The following is a 15,202-nucleotide window of genomic DNA, read 5'->3' as shown; positions in this document are numbered from 1 at the left end:
CCACTAATCCACTTCACAGGGTCTTGTATCCCCAGTGGGGAGACAATAAGTCTGAATGTGTCACTTTATATAAAGTACACTTACAAGAATACATGTGAATTAAATTTAGTATAGGGTGTTATAATGCTCTCTGTTGATTTAATTTGAGACAATTGTAAAATGAGCTCACCGTCATTTTTTTCTTCAATATTATCAAACAAACGGGTATTTTTTAAGGAAGGCTGCCACCTCGTGGTAAAACTCAGTACTGCTGGGTACATTTCTTTTCTCTGATTCTGAAAGGATGTAAGTAATACAATTACCGGTATTATAAAGCAATGAATCATGTTTCTTGCCAGGAGTACCTTTTTATGTTTGGTCCAAAGAACAGTATCTAGTTTCATAAATATAATTCCATCATACAAAATTACTTGGCCATGGCCATATTTTTGAAGTGTTTACTCCAGTCTTTAATTACCTCCTATTTTTGAATGGGGTAAAACACCATTTCATTTTACAAGACAACTGAGTAGATATATTTCAGGTTCTGACACTTTGAAGCTGTTTTTTTGTTCATTTTCTAACATGAACATGCTTTTTTCTCCTTCAAAAAATGAGACGTACAATAATTAAAGCATGGAGGACATGGTTTGAAAATATGGCCCTACAGGGTTTACCAGTAAATCTGCAATAAATCAGCTCACCATAGTGCTCTCCAGCATGATCTGTATTGAGCACAGCTAAATGATTGAATTGTCTCCACTCCTGCCTCAGAAGGACACAGTATTTGTGGGACCACTTTTTTCTGTGCTTCCTTTGCTGTCAATCAAGTCTCTTGAACCTTGTGTGGCTCGGAGCTCCACAGTATGGCTCTTTTGATTTAGACATAACAAATCTTTGACAGGTATTAATAGGTTTGCAAAGAATGCAAGTGCAAACTGTAGTCTTTGGTAAGAGATGACAACTGTGTGGTCCAGTGGTTAAAGGAAAGGGCTTGTATTCAGGAGTTCCCCGGTTCAAATCCCAGCTCAGCCACTGACTCATTGTGTGACCCTGAGCAAGTCATTTAACCTCCTTGTGCTCCGTCTTTCAGGTGAGATGTAATTGTAAGTGACTCTGCAGCTGATGCATAATTCACACACACGAGTCTCTGTAAGTCGCCTTGAATAAAGGCGTCTGCTAAATAAACAAATAATAATTATAACTGACCATTTTTACCTCTTTACACTTATAACTTTAATGTCTGTCTTAAAGCTCTTTTCAAAATGTCTGCTCTAGTGCACTGGGTTTTGAGCTCTGTCCTCTAAATCACTGCAGGAAGAGTGATAAAAAAAGAAAAAACATAACAGCAAGTGCTCTGGCTTTTTTGTTCCATACCACATCATGGATCGCTATCGCTGTGTTATGTGGTTGACAATGTGGGAAAATAGCTTTGAAAACAGACTTTAAAGTTATAAGTGTAAAAAGTTGTCAGGATGTTAACAATGAAAAGAAAAATCACAGGTACATTATTTATACAGTTGTAGCAACAAGTGGGGACGTGGAACGCGATATTTTTCAGAACCCCGCTACTCTTTCAGACCCATCTTGACAAGGTTTTGAAACTATTAGGATTGATGGGCAGAATGGCCTCCCATTGCTTGTAAATGTTATCCTGTTCATAGGTTCCTGTGTTGAAAGATTGCATTCTGATATGGTAGAACAATTCTTACAGACTTTATTGTTTTTACAGTTTCTTTAATAAACAAAAACAAAAAATGGTTGTACATGAAGTCAATGCAATTAGATTCTTGCAATTAAAACATGCATATTGGGATCTCAGAAATGTATAATCCCAGCACAAACCCCTAGCAGAAACATTAGCAGACAGTAGCATTATCAGCAGTGATCTAAACCAATGTTATTTCACTGTATGCAGTAAAGGTAATACAATAAGGGGGTTTGAAATCCCCCCCCTGTGGGGAAACCAGCTGGTGATATAGAGTTGAATAGAGGCACTATTTAGATTTGCCAGTGTTTAGATTATTAAAATAGACCTCACTGGGATTTAAACAAAGTATAGCAGAGGAGTCCTGATACTCTGGCATACTGGTGCAGAGGGATTATCAATGTGATCTGAAATTTCATTGGTCTGTTAACATAGTAAAATGCTACCACTGTGGAATCAATGGCTCGTACCATTGTCTCATACCTACAGATATCTTCCGTTGAGGTGCCATTGCCCCTTTGTACAGAACCATTGCATTGCTATTGAAGATGAACAGCCAGAAACTTTTTTATAGACAATAGAAACGGTTCAATGGATCTTAAAGTCCACTTCAGACAGCAAATTATATGAAAAGCGCATGCAGTCAATATCATTTTGCTTGTAACGAAACGTCAGCTACATTTTCTTAATATTATATTTCTTATGTGTGTCTAGAATTTTTTTTTTCATTTTATTATGTATCATGCTTAATATATTTGAGCAAAAATGTCAGTTTCAACCACTGGGTCTGCCTCTGAAAATTTCTGCAGTGATGTGGTTTGAAAATGACTTGGCTCAAAAAGACAGAGCCTTTGTTAACAGCCTGTATTTCAACACGTCGTCTCTCTGTTGTTGTTGTTATTGTTATTACAGCTGTTGTAGGTTGGCACCATTTTTTCCAGCAGCACATACCCATCCATGGTGTACTGTAATGCCGCCCAGTTTAACACATTACCTGGCTGAAAGTAAGAGCCTTCATTAGCAGCACATATTTCACAAGGAGACAGTGCACGGTCCCACATGTGCAAATCTGATATCTGACCGACAAACGACTGTGACTTGTCAAATTTACCTCCATAACTATCCTGTTCTTGACCGAGTACAACACTGGGCTTTCCCTGAAGCGATCTACCTCTGTTTAGCCCTTTCCTCACACTTCCTTTCCCATTGATCCATAGCTGGGCTATCCCGCTACTCGACTCCCAGGTCACACACACATGAACCCAGCCCGGTAGGCCCTTCTCTTCCAATACCTCTGTAAAATCAATCACTTTCTGACCAACGTGTGGTTGGTAAAGACCTGGCTTCTGTTTAAAGAGGAGAAAGGCGTTGTCTTCAGATGGTGTGGCGAGAGAAAAGAGGGTCAGTGGACGAGTCAGGTCAGAGATGTATCGTAGGCAGACGGTCACAGCTTGGAGTGGCTCCTCTTTATCAGTTGTGAGCTTTACATAGGCAGTGTCAGAATCCTCCGGAAAGCTGAAGACTTTCCCTTGTAGATCTATACAGACAGGGAAAAGCAAGGAAGATATTGCTGTGCCAATGCCAGGTGGCTACTCTTAATGTTAAGATAGCTAGGGGCATAAAAGGATTGGGGCGCAATGTTAGGTTAAGAAATACATACATTCTTTATTGGGGGAAAAATGGTTTGGTGTAATTCAGTCTGCAGGGTTGAGCTAAACGGGAAATAACTGGGAAAACACTCTATACTGGATTTATTATGAAATATTATTATTATTTTTATACTAAAGTGTGTACAATTTATAGCCTTGGTTTATATCATTTTGCAGCTGGGTTCTGGATTTGTATACTGTGATTAACAATGCTTTTCTCCTTTAAAAAAAAGGAGTTCATTAAAGACCATCCCAAAGTTTAAATGTAAGTAAAATATAAAAATGGAATGTGTTTAAAAGTTGGAAAAACACAATACTTGCCTTATCAGTCAACATAATAATTATTGAAAATACTGACATAAAATATGTAAAATATGTAAGAATTCTGGCATAAACTAAAACATCATTTACATTAATACTTACAAAAGACAAAACAGTATTACAAAAAATAATAGTTTCTTTTAGTTAATGCTTTGCTGTGAGACTTGATTAACAACACAAATACGTACTAGTGTTTCTTTAATGTCCTGAAGTCATCAAACTTCTATGTAAAACTATAAGTAGTTACATTTAAGAATATGTTCTCTTATTTTAAAATCATATATCTTGCCCGAATACAAATTGACGCCTCCTTTAATTTTCTTTTCATGGAAATAGTTCTTTTTTGGAAGTTGTTACAGGCAGTACTTTGCAAAGAGGAAAACCACATACCTTCAGGAGAGCCCAAGCAGCCCCTCAACAGTGCTATCAAGAGTACAAGCTTCTTCATTGCACCTCCTTCGGATCTCGATTTCAACAAATAAGAAAATCTTTGTTGTTGCTTCTCTGTCAAACTGTTGAAATGGGAAGAACAGTTTGGATTCATATACTCTTGAAAACAGGGAGGAATTCCACAGGGTATTGCATGCTCTTTACGGATTGGAGGGAAAGCAGAGGAGGAGGCGGGCCTTAGGGAAAGACAGAAGCAAAAGTACTTGAGTTATTGATAAGCAAGGAATGTCAGATGAGTTTGCTGCCAGGCCATGGGCCTTGAAGACAGGCTGAAAGAACTGAATCTGTTTACCCTGGAACAAAGACGCATTAGGGAGGACATGACTGAAGTCTTTAAAATCTTAAAAGATGTTGATGTAGTTAACCCCAGCCAATACTTTAAGCGCTGTACAGTAACCAGGGCCAGAGAACTTAGTTGGACATTTGTGGAGTGGTTGAAACAAAATCACTAGGGTCCTTTAAGATTCAGCTTGATAACATTCTGAGATCAATCAGCTAATAGGAACCGGACGATCTTAGATGGGTCGAATGGCCTCCTCTCATGCATACGTTTTCTATTCTGATGTTCTTATGAAAGAGCTGTTTTACAGACAACATTGAAACAATAACATTTGAGTCTCAAATTAAGAAATCTTAAATGTCAAGAGTAATTTCACGACTATCAAACAGTATTTTATTCATAAAAACTTACTTTTTAAAAAAAAAAAACAGTCCTTTGAAAATAATATTCATTATAATTTCGATTTCTGTAAGATGACTTGCCTTATAGATTGGCAGTTTTGTCTTTTGGTCTTTTTTCTGCTCTGTCATTTTTCAATAAACCGGACAACATTTAAAAGAGAACCCAAATTATTTTTATACAGCTATCCCTTTCCCTAAATGTGGGATATAGCTTTAAAATGATTACTGATTAAAAACTGTTGATTTAGATGAATGCACCTTTAGAAAACACCAACTTGTGATGCACACAACTTTAAAGCAGGTTTAATATTTAATCCTTGTTTAAAAGTAATACAAGGGTAAACATTTCTTAATCCAAGATTAAAACATAACCCCAGATTAATTACTTTGAGTTTAACACTAAACAGACTAGTTTTCTATTATCCAGACTGGTGCAATCAACCCTTTGAGCTCTCCAGTTAAAATATCATTTAAACAGATTCCTTCCATATCCCTTACTGTTTTATCAGGGCTCTTAACAAAGAATGCCATTCACTTCTTCTTGACAGATCTAGATAGGCACTCTAAAGTCACTCGTGTCACAGCTATCCCATTCTAACACAGATGCTATTCCTAATTCAAACCGAACCCAACCACCTGAAAAGTTTATGTCGCATTCCTGAGTGTCATAGTAAGATATATCCATTCAGACAGTAAATGGAGATGTGGATGTCAGTTGCTTGATGTTGTATCTCCTGCTACGTCAGTAACCTTATTTTGTGAGGAGTGCTTACTACATAATTGGCATAATACAAATGCATGAGAACAAAAGAACACAATACATTTTGGAATTAGAGAAGGCCATTCATTCATAACTCATTCCATACCCTCACCACTCTGTGTGAAAAAGTGTCTCCAACCCCCTGTCATACAGTAAGTCTTTTCAGAAGTCTTTTCATGTCCTCTGGTCAGCTGTGCTCAAAATAGTGGCTACTTTGTCAATCCTTTTTACAAATGTAAAACTTCACCAAGTCTCCATTACCTCTCTTTGCTGTAGAGTACACAGACCCAGTTCTCTTAAATCTTCATAACTCCTATCTTTTAATCCTGGGATTATTGTAGTTGATCTTTGCAGGACTGTCTCCAAGCTGCAATGTCCTATTATAGCACAAGGACCCAGACCCACAAAACCTTGATTGTCAACTGGATCAGCTAGTGACAATATAATATGAAAAGGTCAAGTTACAAAATAAAACTTAAACATCCTGGTTTCAGCAACCTACATGGATCTGTAGTGAGGTAAAGCACATGCTGCTAACAAAATAAAAAAATGGTATAATTATACAGGGATGGAAATTGCCTAACAGTTTTACCCATTTTTTTTTTTTTTTACTACAAGCTTGATTAGTCACTGAGTATAGGTAACAAGCTCAGGTGTGTCTTATTAAACTCATAGTAAAACCAGGAATGGATAACACTGCTGTGCAATGGGAGTCTTATTTCCATCCCTGTTATATACTGCCATAATTTCATTTTATTATATAAAAGATGCACACGTTAAGGTGGATTTGATGTTTTAATAGGGTGTTAGTTAAGATTTTTTGAGTGCTCCTTGCGGATATTTCAGTGCTACACTTGCGGGACACAGCATCGTTCTTCAAGAGGTCACATGAAGGAATGCAGTGGAGATTTAAAATATTTCAGTTATAGGAAAAGCTGACTTGGTGCTGGGAAGGTGAACCAAAGAGCAACGCTTCTGGAAGTTTTTGTAAAGGAAACAAATGGCAGATATGTTAAATATTTTGAGTGCTTTTGATTTTTTATGATTGTATAAATAATAAAATAAATTAAAAAAAAAAAAAAAACGCTCAATAAACAAAAACCACCCCCCTCCTCCTAATAGATTTTACTTTTACATGCACCCAAACTCACATGTTTTCAATAACAAAATTGTGTCACATGGTCTTGGTCTATGTGTTGCACTTAAAATAGTGGCTTCCGCTAACCTTGTCTACTCCTTTTAGATTTTACAAACTTCAATCAAGTCTCCCCTTACATTTCTTAGTTTCTTCACTAAGTGATTGTACTTTTACAAGCACTCAAACTCACATGTTTTCAATGTCAAAAGCGTTGCCTCATGATAGGAAACATTGGTGTACAAAGGCCTTTTTTTTGCTGACTAAATTAGAAAAAATACCATTCGTCATAACTTGTGAATCATGTGAGACCTTCAAAGTGATAGTAATACATTGACTGGAATGATTTTGTTAGCTCTAATTCTTTAAATGCCTGTTGCATTAAGAGAGGGTAGAAGGATAGGGAGCTATCAAATTTGGCAGCAGCATTTCTTGTCTTAGTTCACATATTGAAACCTTGCTCTTCCTTGGAGGGGCTAGCAGTACAAGCAGGTGCAGATTGAGCTGTGTGTGATGGTTCATTTGTTCTGGTTAGTACTGCAGGTGCAGATTGAGCTGTGTGTGATGGTTCATTTGTTCTGGTTAGTACTGCAGCTCTCACTAGGGGGGTGTGAGAGTGAGTGCCCTGGCAGTGTGGACAGGCCTGTTAGGGGGCTAAGAGTAAGGCCGGCTGTCAATAACGAGAAATCCCTTAATTATTCATAGTTAATTAGTCATCACTTCTGAGTCTGTTTCACATGAAAAAACAGTCATTTATATCTTATATGGCTATGGAAGCTAAAATAAAGATGCAGGACTCAAAAATAAATGCAAACCAGAGTGTTTTTTTTTCTTCTTCATCTGTTTAATTTCAGAGTGACAATAGTTTCACCCACGATTTTACTCCCCAGTTTAGAATGTCCCTCACCGTAACAATTCCCCACAACAGTTCAGGTGGACTGAAGGTCCGTGGCTGTCCTCCAATCCCCCCGAGAGTGGATGTCGACGAGCCCTTCAGGTGTCTGCTTGAGCTCACTGGGCGCTGCGCTGCAGCGTGATGAGGAGAAACAGTCCCTGCCGGTTTTGCCTCCCTAACCTGTGAGAGTGGAGTGTCGCATTGGCTCTGTCAATCTTGCGGGTTAGGGATGCAAAAACCAGAAGGGACTGTTTCTCCTTATTGTGCTACAGTGGACCCTCATGGCCAGGTGCAGCAGTGACCTTTGTTCTGCTCTCAAGTTCTTGGGTGTAAAGAGGCAAAGGTCATGGGATCGGAGAGTGCCCACTGACCTTCAATTCTCCTGAGTTGTAGTGGGTAATTGCTGCAGTGTGAGAATGTAATTGGACATTCTAAATTGGGGAGAAAATCAAAGATAACATATTTGGCCACTGTACATTTCTAAAATATGATAATAAGAATACAAAAAAAAACCAGGAAGACATAATCTCCCACCAGCTCCCTCATTAACAGATGCAGTTAGTGTATGTGAGCGAGGAAAAGCCCTTGTAAGCAACTGCAGAATTGGGTTGATGGGCACAGGGCACCCACGCCACAGCATGATACCTATTCAGGGGCGACATCAACAGCTTTAATGGCGTTAAGCAGGGGGTCTGCTGGAGCCTGTGGCAGGAATTGGCTTTTATAGTGGCCCTTCTTGATTCCTGTTCCTGGACTACTACACAGCTGGAGCAGAACTCTTAATCATACCTAAGCGGAAGCACTCGGCTCCTTGATTACACATACAAGCACACGCCCAAATCCCCATTGACAATTATGGGGGGCACTGCACCTCCACCTGTTGCTCACATGCTCATCCCAATATATAGCGTGAAGGGGAGGATGTTATGCATAGTTTGCGAGTCAAGTCATTTGGACACTGTCCAATGACACACAGATACAGGAATAGAAGCCGGTGGAACAGTGCTGAGGCAATGCACATGGAAAGCGTGTTTTTTGTTTTGTTTATTTCTCTTCAGGGGAGTATTGTATTGGTTAATTTTTGTAAATAGTTTGGTGAATAGTTATTAGAGTCAGACTCTCCGTCTGGTACATGCTGCCTGCTGTGTAGTGTTGTGGGGAAAAGCATTGTGTTTAACCGGGATCGGAGCATATAATTAAGTGTATCGTAACTGAGGTCGGGGTTTGTGTAACTGAGTAAGGAACAGGGATTAGTTTAGGGATTTTAGATTCCAAGTATGCCGATGTGTGTAAGCGGGATCTCCGTTCACTGTATTCATGGCACCTTTTATTTGTAGATTTGTTTCAGTGTTTTGCATTTCTGTTGTATGTCTGGCTTGAGTTCCCATTACTGGTAGCGTCACGTGAGTTTGTATTTGTGTAAATAAATCCTGTGTGCCTGAGAGGTGCTGTCAACCTCACTTCATGTCTCCCTTGTCTGTCAGTGGATACCTCACACCCTCTGTCACTCTCCTGCTACAAACATTCAAGGTCATTGTGCATTTCACAATCTCCAAGTACATCTGGTGCCAGAGTGTAACCATTCCTTTGCTCCCCATGCAACTGCCTCTTGTGAATTTAAGAAATACATCAGTAAGAAACCTATTTAGAATACATGTGGTATTTCCTATATCCACTGGGGGCAGTGTTGTAGTTGGGACAGGTTAATGATTGTACTTTCTGGTTGTGATGACTCAACCAGAAAATGATACACAGTAAATCTAAGCAACAAGATGACTACTTTAGTTAAGAGCCCCATACCAAGTTGCTTATGAATGTAAAATAAACTGGTTGTTGACCATTCTTAGGCAAAAAATGTACCATTCTGGCTTATACATGTACCATTGTATGAACACTGAAAAAAACAGTAATTGTTGAGGAAGTTACTTTCTTTGAAGATCCAACTATGGAACCCACTCAGGCCCTTCTTCTCTGACACCATTTGATATGAAAAGTGTGTTCATGTGGCAGGCAAGGTTTGACTTGCACTGTTGAAGCGCTTTCTGATTTCCATGTTATGCATTAGACAAAGTCCATTCTTTTTAAAAATGTAACTGAACTACAGGTATGTTATTTTTCACATAAAATGCAACGCGTTACCACGTTCAGTTACCTATCTGAAAAAGGAAACATTGCAGTTACAAATTACTGAAAAATGTAATCAGATTACTCCCCAACATTTGAAACAGTACATTACAAACCATTGCATTGGCATGGTAATGCTACTGCACTGCCATTGAAGATCATTCGGGAAGGGACCACATTTAAATATGGACACATTTCTCACTGCTCAGAATGGAAGAACAGACAGGCTCTCTGTGGGAGCAGAGAGGAGAGAGAAGACAGCAGAGGAACAGGTGGAGGATACAGTGCAGCAGAGATAGGGAGTTGTGGTAGGGAGGAGTGGTAGTCATAGGGGTGTGAAATAGGGAAAAAAGACACAGAGATAATAGAGTGTAGGAGGGTGAGTGAATAGAACTTAAGAGTACAGCTGTGCAGAGAGAAAGAAAGATTGCTATGTGCACATACATATGGTCTATGGTTTTACCCGTTCGTTCATTTTTCAGTTTTAACATGATTTCACCAGTAAATAATGTAAAACAATTAGTTATTAATCTGACAGACCCCTTATATAATGTGTTTAGCAATTACACTGTAAATCATTTTCTTCTTAAATGATGATCAGAATCATGGTTTAAATGTTAATTTAAAACTATTACCGTATAAATAATCACATCCAAATTATAGCAGTAATGCAAAGTGGTATATTATTCAAAACATGAGTTAGCTGCATGCCAAATGCTTTTAGCAATTTGGATCAGTTAAAAATGACAGTATGTTTGGCATTGATGATGTCTTAATTAAAAAATTCATATTACCCCCACCCCCTCCCACCCCAATAAACGCAGTAAGTAGACAGTCAATACTACATAGTCATGTGACGCACTAGGGCCCTTTTCTCTAACTGAATTGGTCTCTTTGTCAACCTCCAACTGTGGGCTCCCAAGCTGCAGTGTCACCATTGTTTACCCCCTATCCTAAAACAAACCTGACATTCTGCTGTGAAGAATCTCAGTTTAATAGAGGTTGTAATAACGACCTATGCCCCCTTCACAGTAGAGAGGCCCAAGCTTGTGGTAGCATGCCAGGCCCTCGCTCGGGTCCCTGTGTCGGCCTGTGTTTGCACGGTTCACAGTTTGTTTCCAGGGAGCTGCTTACGTGTCTTCCCAGACCCCAGCTGTGGAGCTTCCCTGGCAATTCAACTTCACACCCTGGTGCTGCTCTGTCCTGAGCCGGCTGAATCCAAACAACGTCAAGCTCTGACCGCAGCCGGGCTTGCAGGGAGGGAGACATTCTTTCAAAGAGTGTGAGCTAACATCGAGAGGTCAAACACACATCCTGTAGCACATTGCAAAAACAAGTTTTTAAAATGTATTTTAAAAACAGTTTTTAAAATGTATTTCTTTATTTCCAGGTTACAGTTCTGTAATAAACAACAGTAATTTAAATGACTAGTGAGTGTACCAAGGCAATCGGTGTAAACTGTAAGCAGCTTTCATTAGCAGGTTAACAGAGAAGCTTGTTTCCATTCCCCAAAGGCAGCTGAATCTTGAGATGCTCATTTCACGCTTCATGGTCTTCATGTCTGGACTGAGGAAGTGCAAGACCACCTGAATAGAAGGCATGCAAACAGAACTTCTTTAAAAGCTTCTGTGGTACCAGATCTGATTTATTTATTTCATTTAAATGAAAAACAAAACCCTGTTTACTATCAAATATGCTTATTGTTCAATCAAAGCTAACTTAAATGAGCTATAATCCTAGCCTGTTTTGTAATCTAATTGAATCTCTGGCTGAATCTACCTGTGCAAACCAGTTTGAGATGGACAAGACAGAAACTTTCATAGTAGGTGTCTGTATCCAAGAATGAACACATTTCCAGAGCCATTCTAGAGAACAGACTTTGTTCTAGATTCCACATGGAGAAATGGACCCTCCAGAACAATTTAAACACTGTGCACATATCAAATCTGTGCTGTCCTGGCTGTCTGTGGTGGTTTGATATGTATTTTTAATACAGAATTGTCCAAGCCCTGTGCTAGCAGATGTTCTGCAACAATGAAAAATTCCACGAAATGCGATGTCATCCATGCAGTGTCAAGCTGTGTTGAAATGTTAATCCTCAGCCTTCTCAGTTTCTGTCCCTGCTTGGCACTGGGGCTCCTCCCATTTCCCCGGACCATGTGAGTTGTTCCCCGGTTTGTTTGGTGTTGGAAAAGCAGCCACCTCACGGATACAGCCAGCTGGAGTTTGAGTAAAGCGAGCAGCAGTCTGCAGAGACTCAAGGCTGAGCAGAGCTGTCAGGGGCATCAGCTATGCGCCGAGCTGATTGAAACCGCAGAGACAAAGTGAAGAGACGCGTTTAGTAAAACAAGAAAAAAGATGCCGAAGGAGAAATGTCAGAGGCGGCCAGCGCTGCAGGGCTCCAGGCAATGAGAAAGGACAATGCATACAAATGGAATTTAATTAAACATTTAAGATGGGGTTGTGCTGAAGATTGAAACAAAGTTTTTGCTTTCTCGTGCACCTGCTCACAACCGCGAGAATGTTGTTCCAGTGAAGCTGTGAACGGAAATACCGCACGGTCCTCAGAATAAGAAAGTGGTGCACCGGCCGCAAACAATCTGCAAGCGCATGTAACACGTCTAAACAAAACACAGTGCATACTGACGGACATAAACCGCAGATTATAGATGAAGTATGGAAATAACCTATAAATAATACCGGAAACAGATCTGCAGTTTCGGGTGTTTGTTCAAGTTTTAAACTGGCAACAAAACTTTTTTTTTAATGGCAAGTAGCTTAAACTTTAATTAATTGTTTTAAGTAAATTGCGAATTTTGATAAATACAACTGACCAAACCTCAGCACGAAATCTCGTTCCTGTGTGCGTTGCTTTCTGTTTATCACTTGGGACATTGTCAAAGCCGTTTAGCCCATGACAGGTGTCATCTGGCTCGCGGGGGACGATGACAGCTTGACGATGGGCAGGAGTGACGCCGGAGGTAGCAGCATGAGCGCTAGTCGTGAGAGGGTCGAGTCAGTCCAGCGTGTCACTGGACTCCACGGCATCGCCGGCTGTGATGACAGTAACATTCTAGCGAGATCATTCGAGGCGAGCTGTGTGCAGACCGATGGCGATACAGCCTCGTCAGATACCCAGTCCAGCCCAGCCATGGTGAAGAAACACCAGCATAAACACAACTTGAAACACAGGTACCAAGTACTGGAGACGCTTGGCAAGGGGACGTATGGGAAGGTGAAGAAAGCCGTGGAGAGGGGGACTGGCAAGACCGTGAGTATTGCACCATCCTATTATCTTCCGCTGGGTTCAGTGGAAGCTGTCTGTCTGTCCGACCGTCACCCATTTACTTACAGAACTGATTACGCGAATATGTGGAAACTTAAGAGGATGTCAGTTTCTGTTAAATTGCCTGTCTATATGACACAGTTATTTTCTCGCTTTTTTTTTTCTTTTTTCAAATGAGTAATTTTTTAGTAGTGTTTTTCATTGGTTAAAAGGAAATTAGCATTTTGAAAAACAAAACGCACTTAAAAAGAGAGGACTGTACTAACCTTCTGGAACCAGATGCACCAATTCTTTGACAGGCTAGAGGGGTGGGTTTAATTGTTAGGTCTGACAGAATAGACACTAATTGTATTCATAACACACAGCCTGAAACACTGCATCACCAGTTCTAGCACAATTCCCCTTGGAGGGTAATAGCATGCTGGACTGCCACTCTTTTTGGATACAGTTCTTTCAAGGTTGCCTGCAAAAGTGTGACCATCTTATCTGCCTGATTTATGAATTTGTATAGGATCTGGGCTCTGTGATTTTCAGCTAACCTAACAGCTAACTGCTCTTGGCCTAATACACTGCATGATTCATGACATGGTTTAGCTCCTTTTCATAATTGCCTCCTGGATGTGCTGGCTTTGTAGTGGTGTTTGTTGTTATACCTCCAGTGAAAGTGGCAATGTTTTTATTGTCAATCTGTGTGGCAGCTGTTAAGAGAGTCTCACATTCTCTTTCTGTGTGGTTCCACACACATAAATACATTTGGCCATGCTCTATAATCTAGAAGGTTTCATTTACAGCTAAACAGCTCACACCGAGTGTCAAGTTAGACCCCACCTAGAATACTGTGTGCAGTTTTGGTCACCTCACTACAAAAATACATCATTGCACTCAAGAAGGTACAGAGAAGGGCATCTAGGCTGATCCTAGGACTTAATGAATTACCTACTGTATGAGGACAGGTTAAAAGAATTAAATCTCTTCAGCCTATAAAAAAGAAGGGAAAAAAGGACTTAACTAAAGTCTTTAAAATCATAAATGGTATAAATAAAGTTAACCCAAGACCCTACTTCTGACTTAACACAGAGAGAACAAGACAGCATACATGGAAGCTGAGGAAAAGTAAGTCTAGAACAGAAGGTAGGAAGCACTTTTTTACATAGAGTTTTATAAATGCATGGAATAGCCTACCAGACAAAGTAGCAGGATCTAAAACACTGGGAACATTAAAAAAAAGAAAAGCTAGATTGTATGCTTTTAAATTAGTTCACCCTAATAGAGGAAAACAGTGAGCTAACAAAGGACGAGTCTTGATGGGCAGAATTGCCTTTTCTCACTCAAACTTTTCTTATGTTGAAAAAAAAAAATGAAAATGGTGTGCTGTAAATGAGGGAGGACGCTTGTGTTTGGGAAAGTAAACAAACAGCACTGCCACTAAGGTCTGCTTGGAAGACACTGTTAGTAAACAAATACCAGAGAATGACTTCTTATTCTTGAACGGGGCAGGATTGTAACTGGCAGTTTGCGTCTGATAAGGGTTGAGTGTTTTGTGGGTGTTATCTATTCTTGGAAGTGTATGATGCACAGTCGGTTTTTGTTTATTTCCACATTGTTACCCAACTGAGATACAATGTCTAACTTCTAACAGGGTCATCATTTTATACAGCTGTTTCAGCGGTAGCTGGTTTGAACCCGGGATGCACTGGGTCTCCACCACTTTGCAGACCTGACTACCTTGATGAGAATAAACTGCTTCAGTATAAGGTGTCTGTAAAAGGGCATAGCAGCTAAATACATTCCCATCAGCCGATTACAAATCTCCAATTACCAAGAGATAATGGGCTGATTCATTTGATATATTCTGTAATATATTAACATAGTTAGATGACAGCTCTTTAAAAACATATAGGGCGATTTGTGGACCAAAGCAGTGAAAATCCAATATCCATCAGTGTCTTTTTTGTCTGTCAAAATATGTAAAAAAAAAAAAAAAAAAAAAAATGGGAAGGTCCTGGTTTAATTATTAAACAACGTATTTAGATTAAGCAATGTATTTAGATTTAACACAATAGACCCCTGTGTGTATTATTTTGTTGAATACTCTACAACATATTTGTTAAATCTGCAAATTGTTTTCTCTGCAACAACGCTCAGATCCTTAATCCAGGGGCGACATTGTTGCTAGCTGTTGACTCGCCCCTTTTAGTTAGTATTGGCTGACAC

General features: G+C 39.6%; 2 protein-coding genes across 2 annotated transcripts in view; one reads left to right on the top strand and one right to left on the bottom strand.

Annotated features, from left to right (window-relative positions):
• Positions 1–1,679: 1,679 nt before the first annotated feature.
• LOC117412075 (serum amyloid P-component-like) lies at positions 1,680–4,204 on the bottom strand. Its single transcript, XM_034020057.3, has 2 exons — positions 4,048–4,204; positions 1,680–3,224 (listed from the first exon to the last, which is right to left on the bottom strand). Exons 1-2 carry the CDS (start codon positions 4,199–4,201, stop codon positions 2,557–2,559), a joined length of 822 nt encoding a protein of 273 aa, XP_033875948.3. The 5' UTR covers positions 4,202–4,204; the 3' UTR covers positions 1,680–2,556.
• A 7,643-nt stretch (positions 4,205–11,847) lies between these two features.
• Positions 11,848–15,202, top strand: part of LOC117411824 (NUAK family SNF1-like kinase 1) — a 29,028-nt gene continuing 25,673 nt past the window's right edge. Inside the window, exon 1 of the mRNA XM_034019601.3 lies at positions 11,848–12,973. Coding sequence (XP_033875492.3) covers positions 12,617–12,973 — 357 coding nt within the window. The 5' untranslated portion in view covers positions 11,848–12,616. The remainder of the gene's footprint in view (positions 12,974–15,202) is intronic.

This window comes from Acipenser ruthenus, chromosome 16, assembly GCF_902713425.1.
Source record: "Acipenser ruthenus chromosome 16, fAciRut3.2 maternal haplotype, whole genome shotgun sequence".
NCBI lineage: Eukaryota > Metazoa > Chordata > Actinopteri > Acipenseriformes > Acipenseridae > Acipenser > Acipenser ruthenus.
This window is presented reverse-complemented; position numbering and strand designations above follow the sequence as displayed.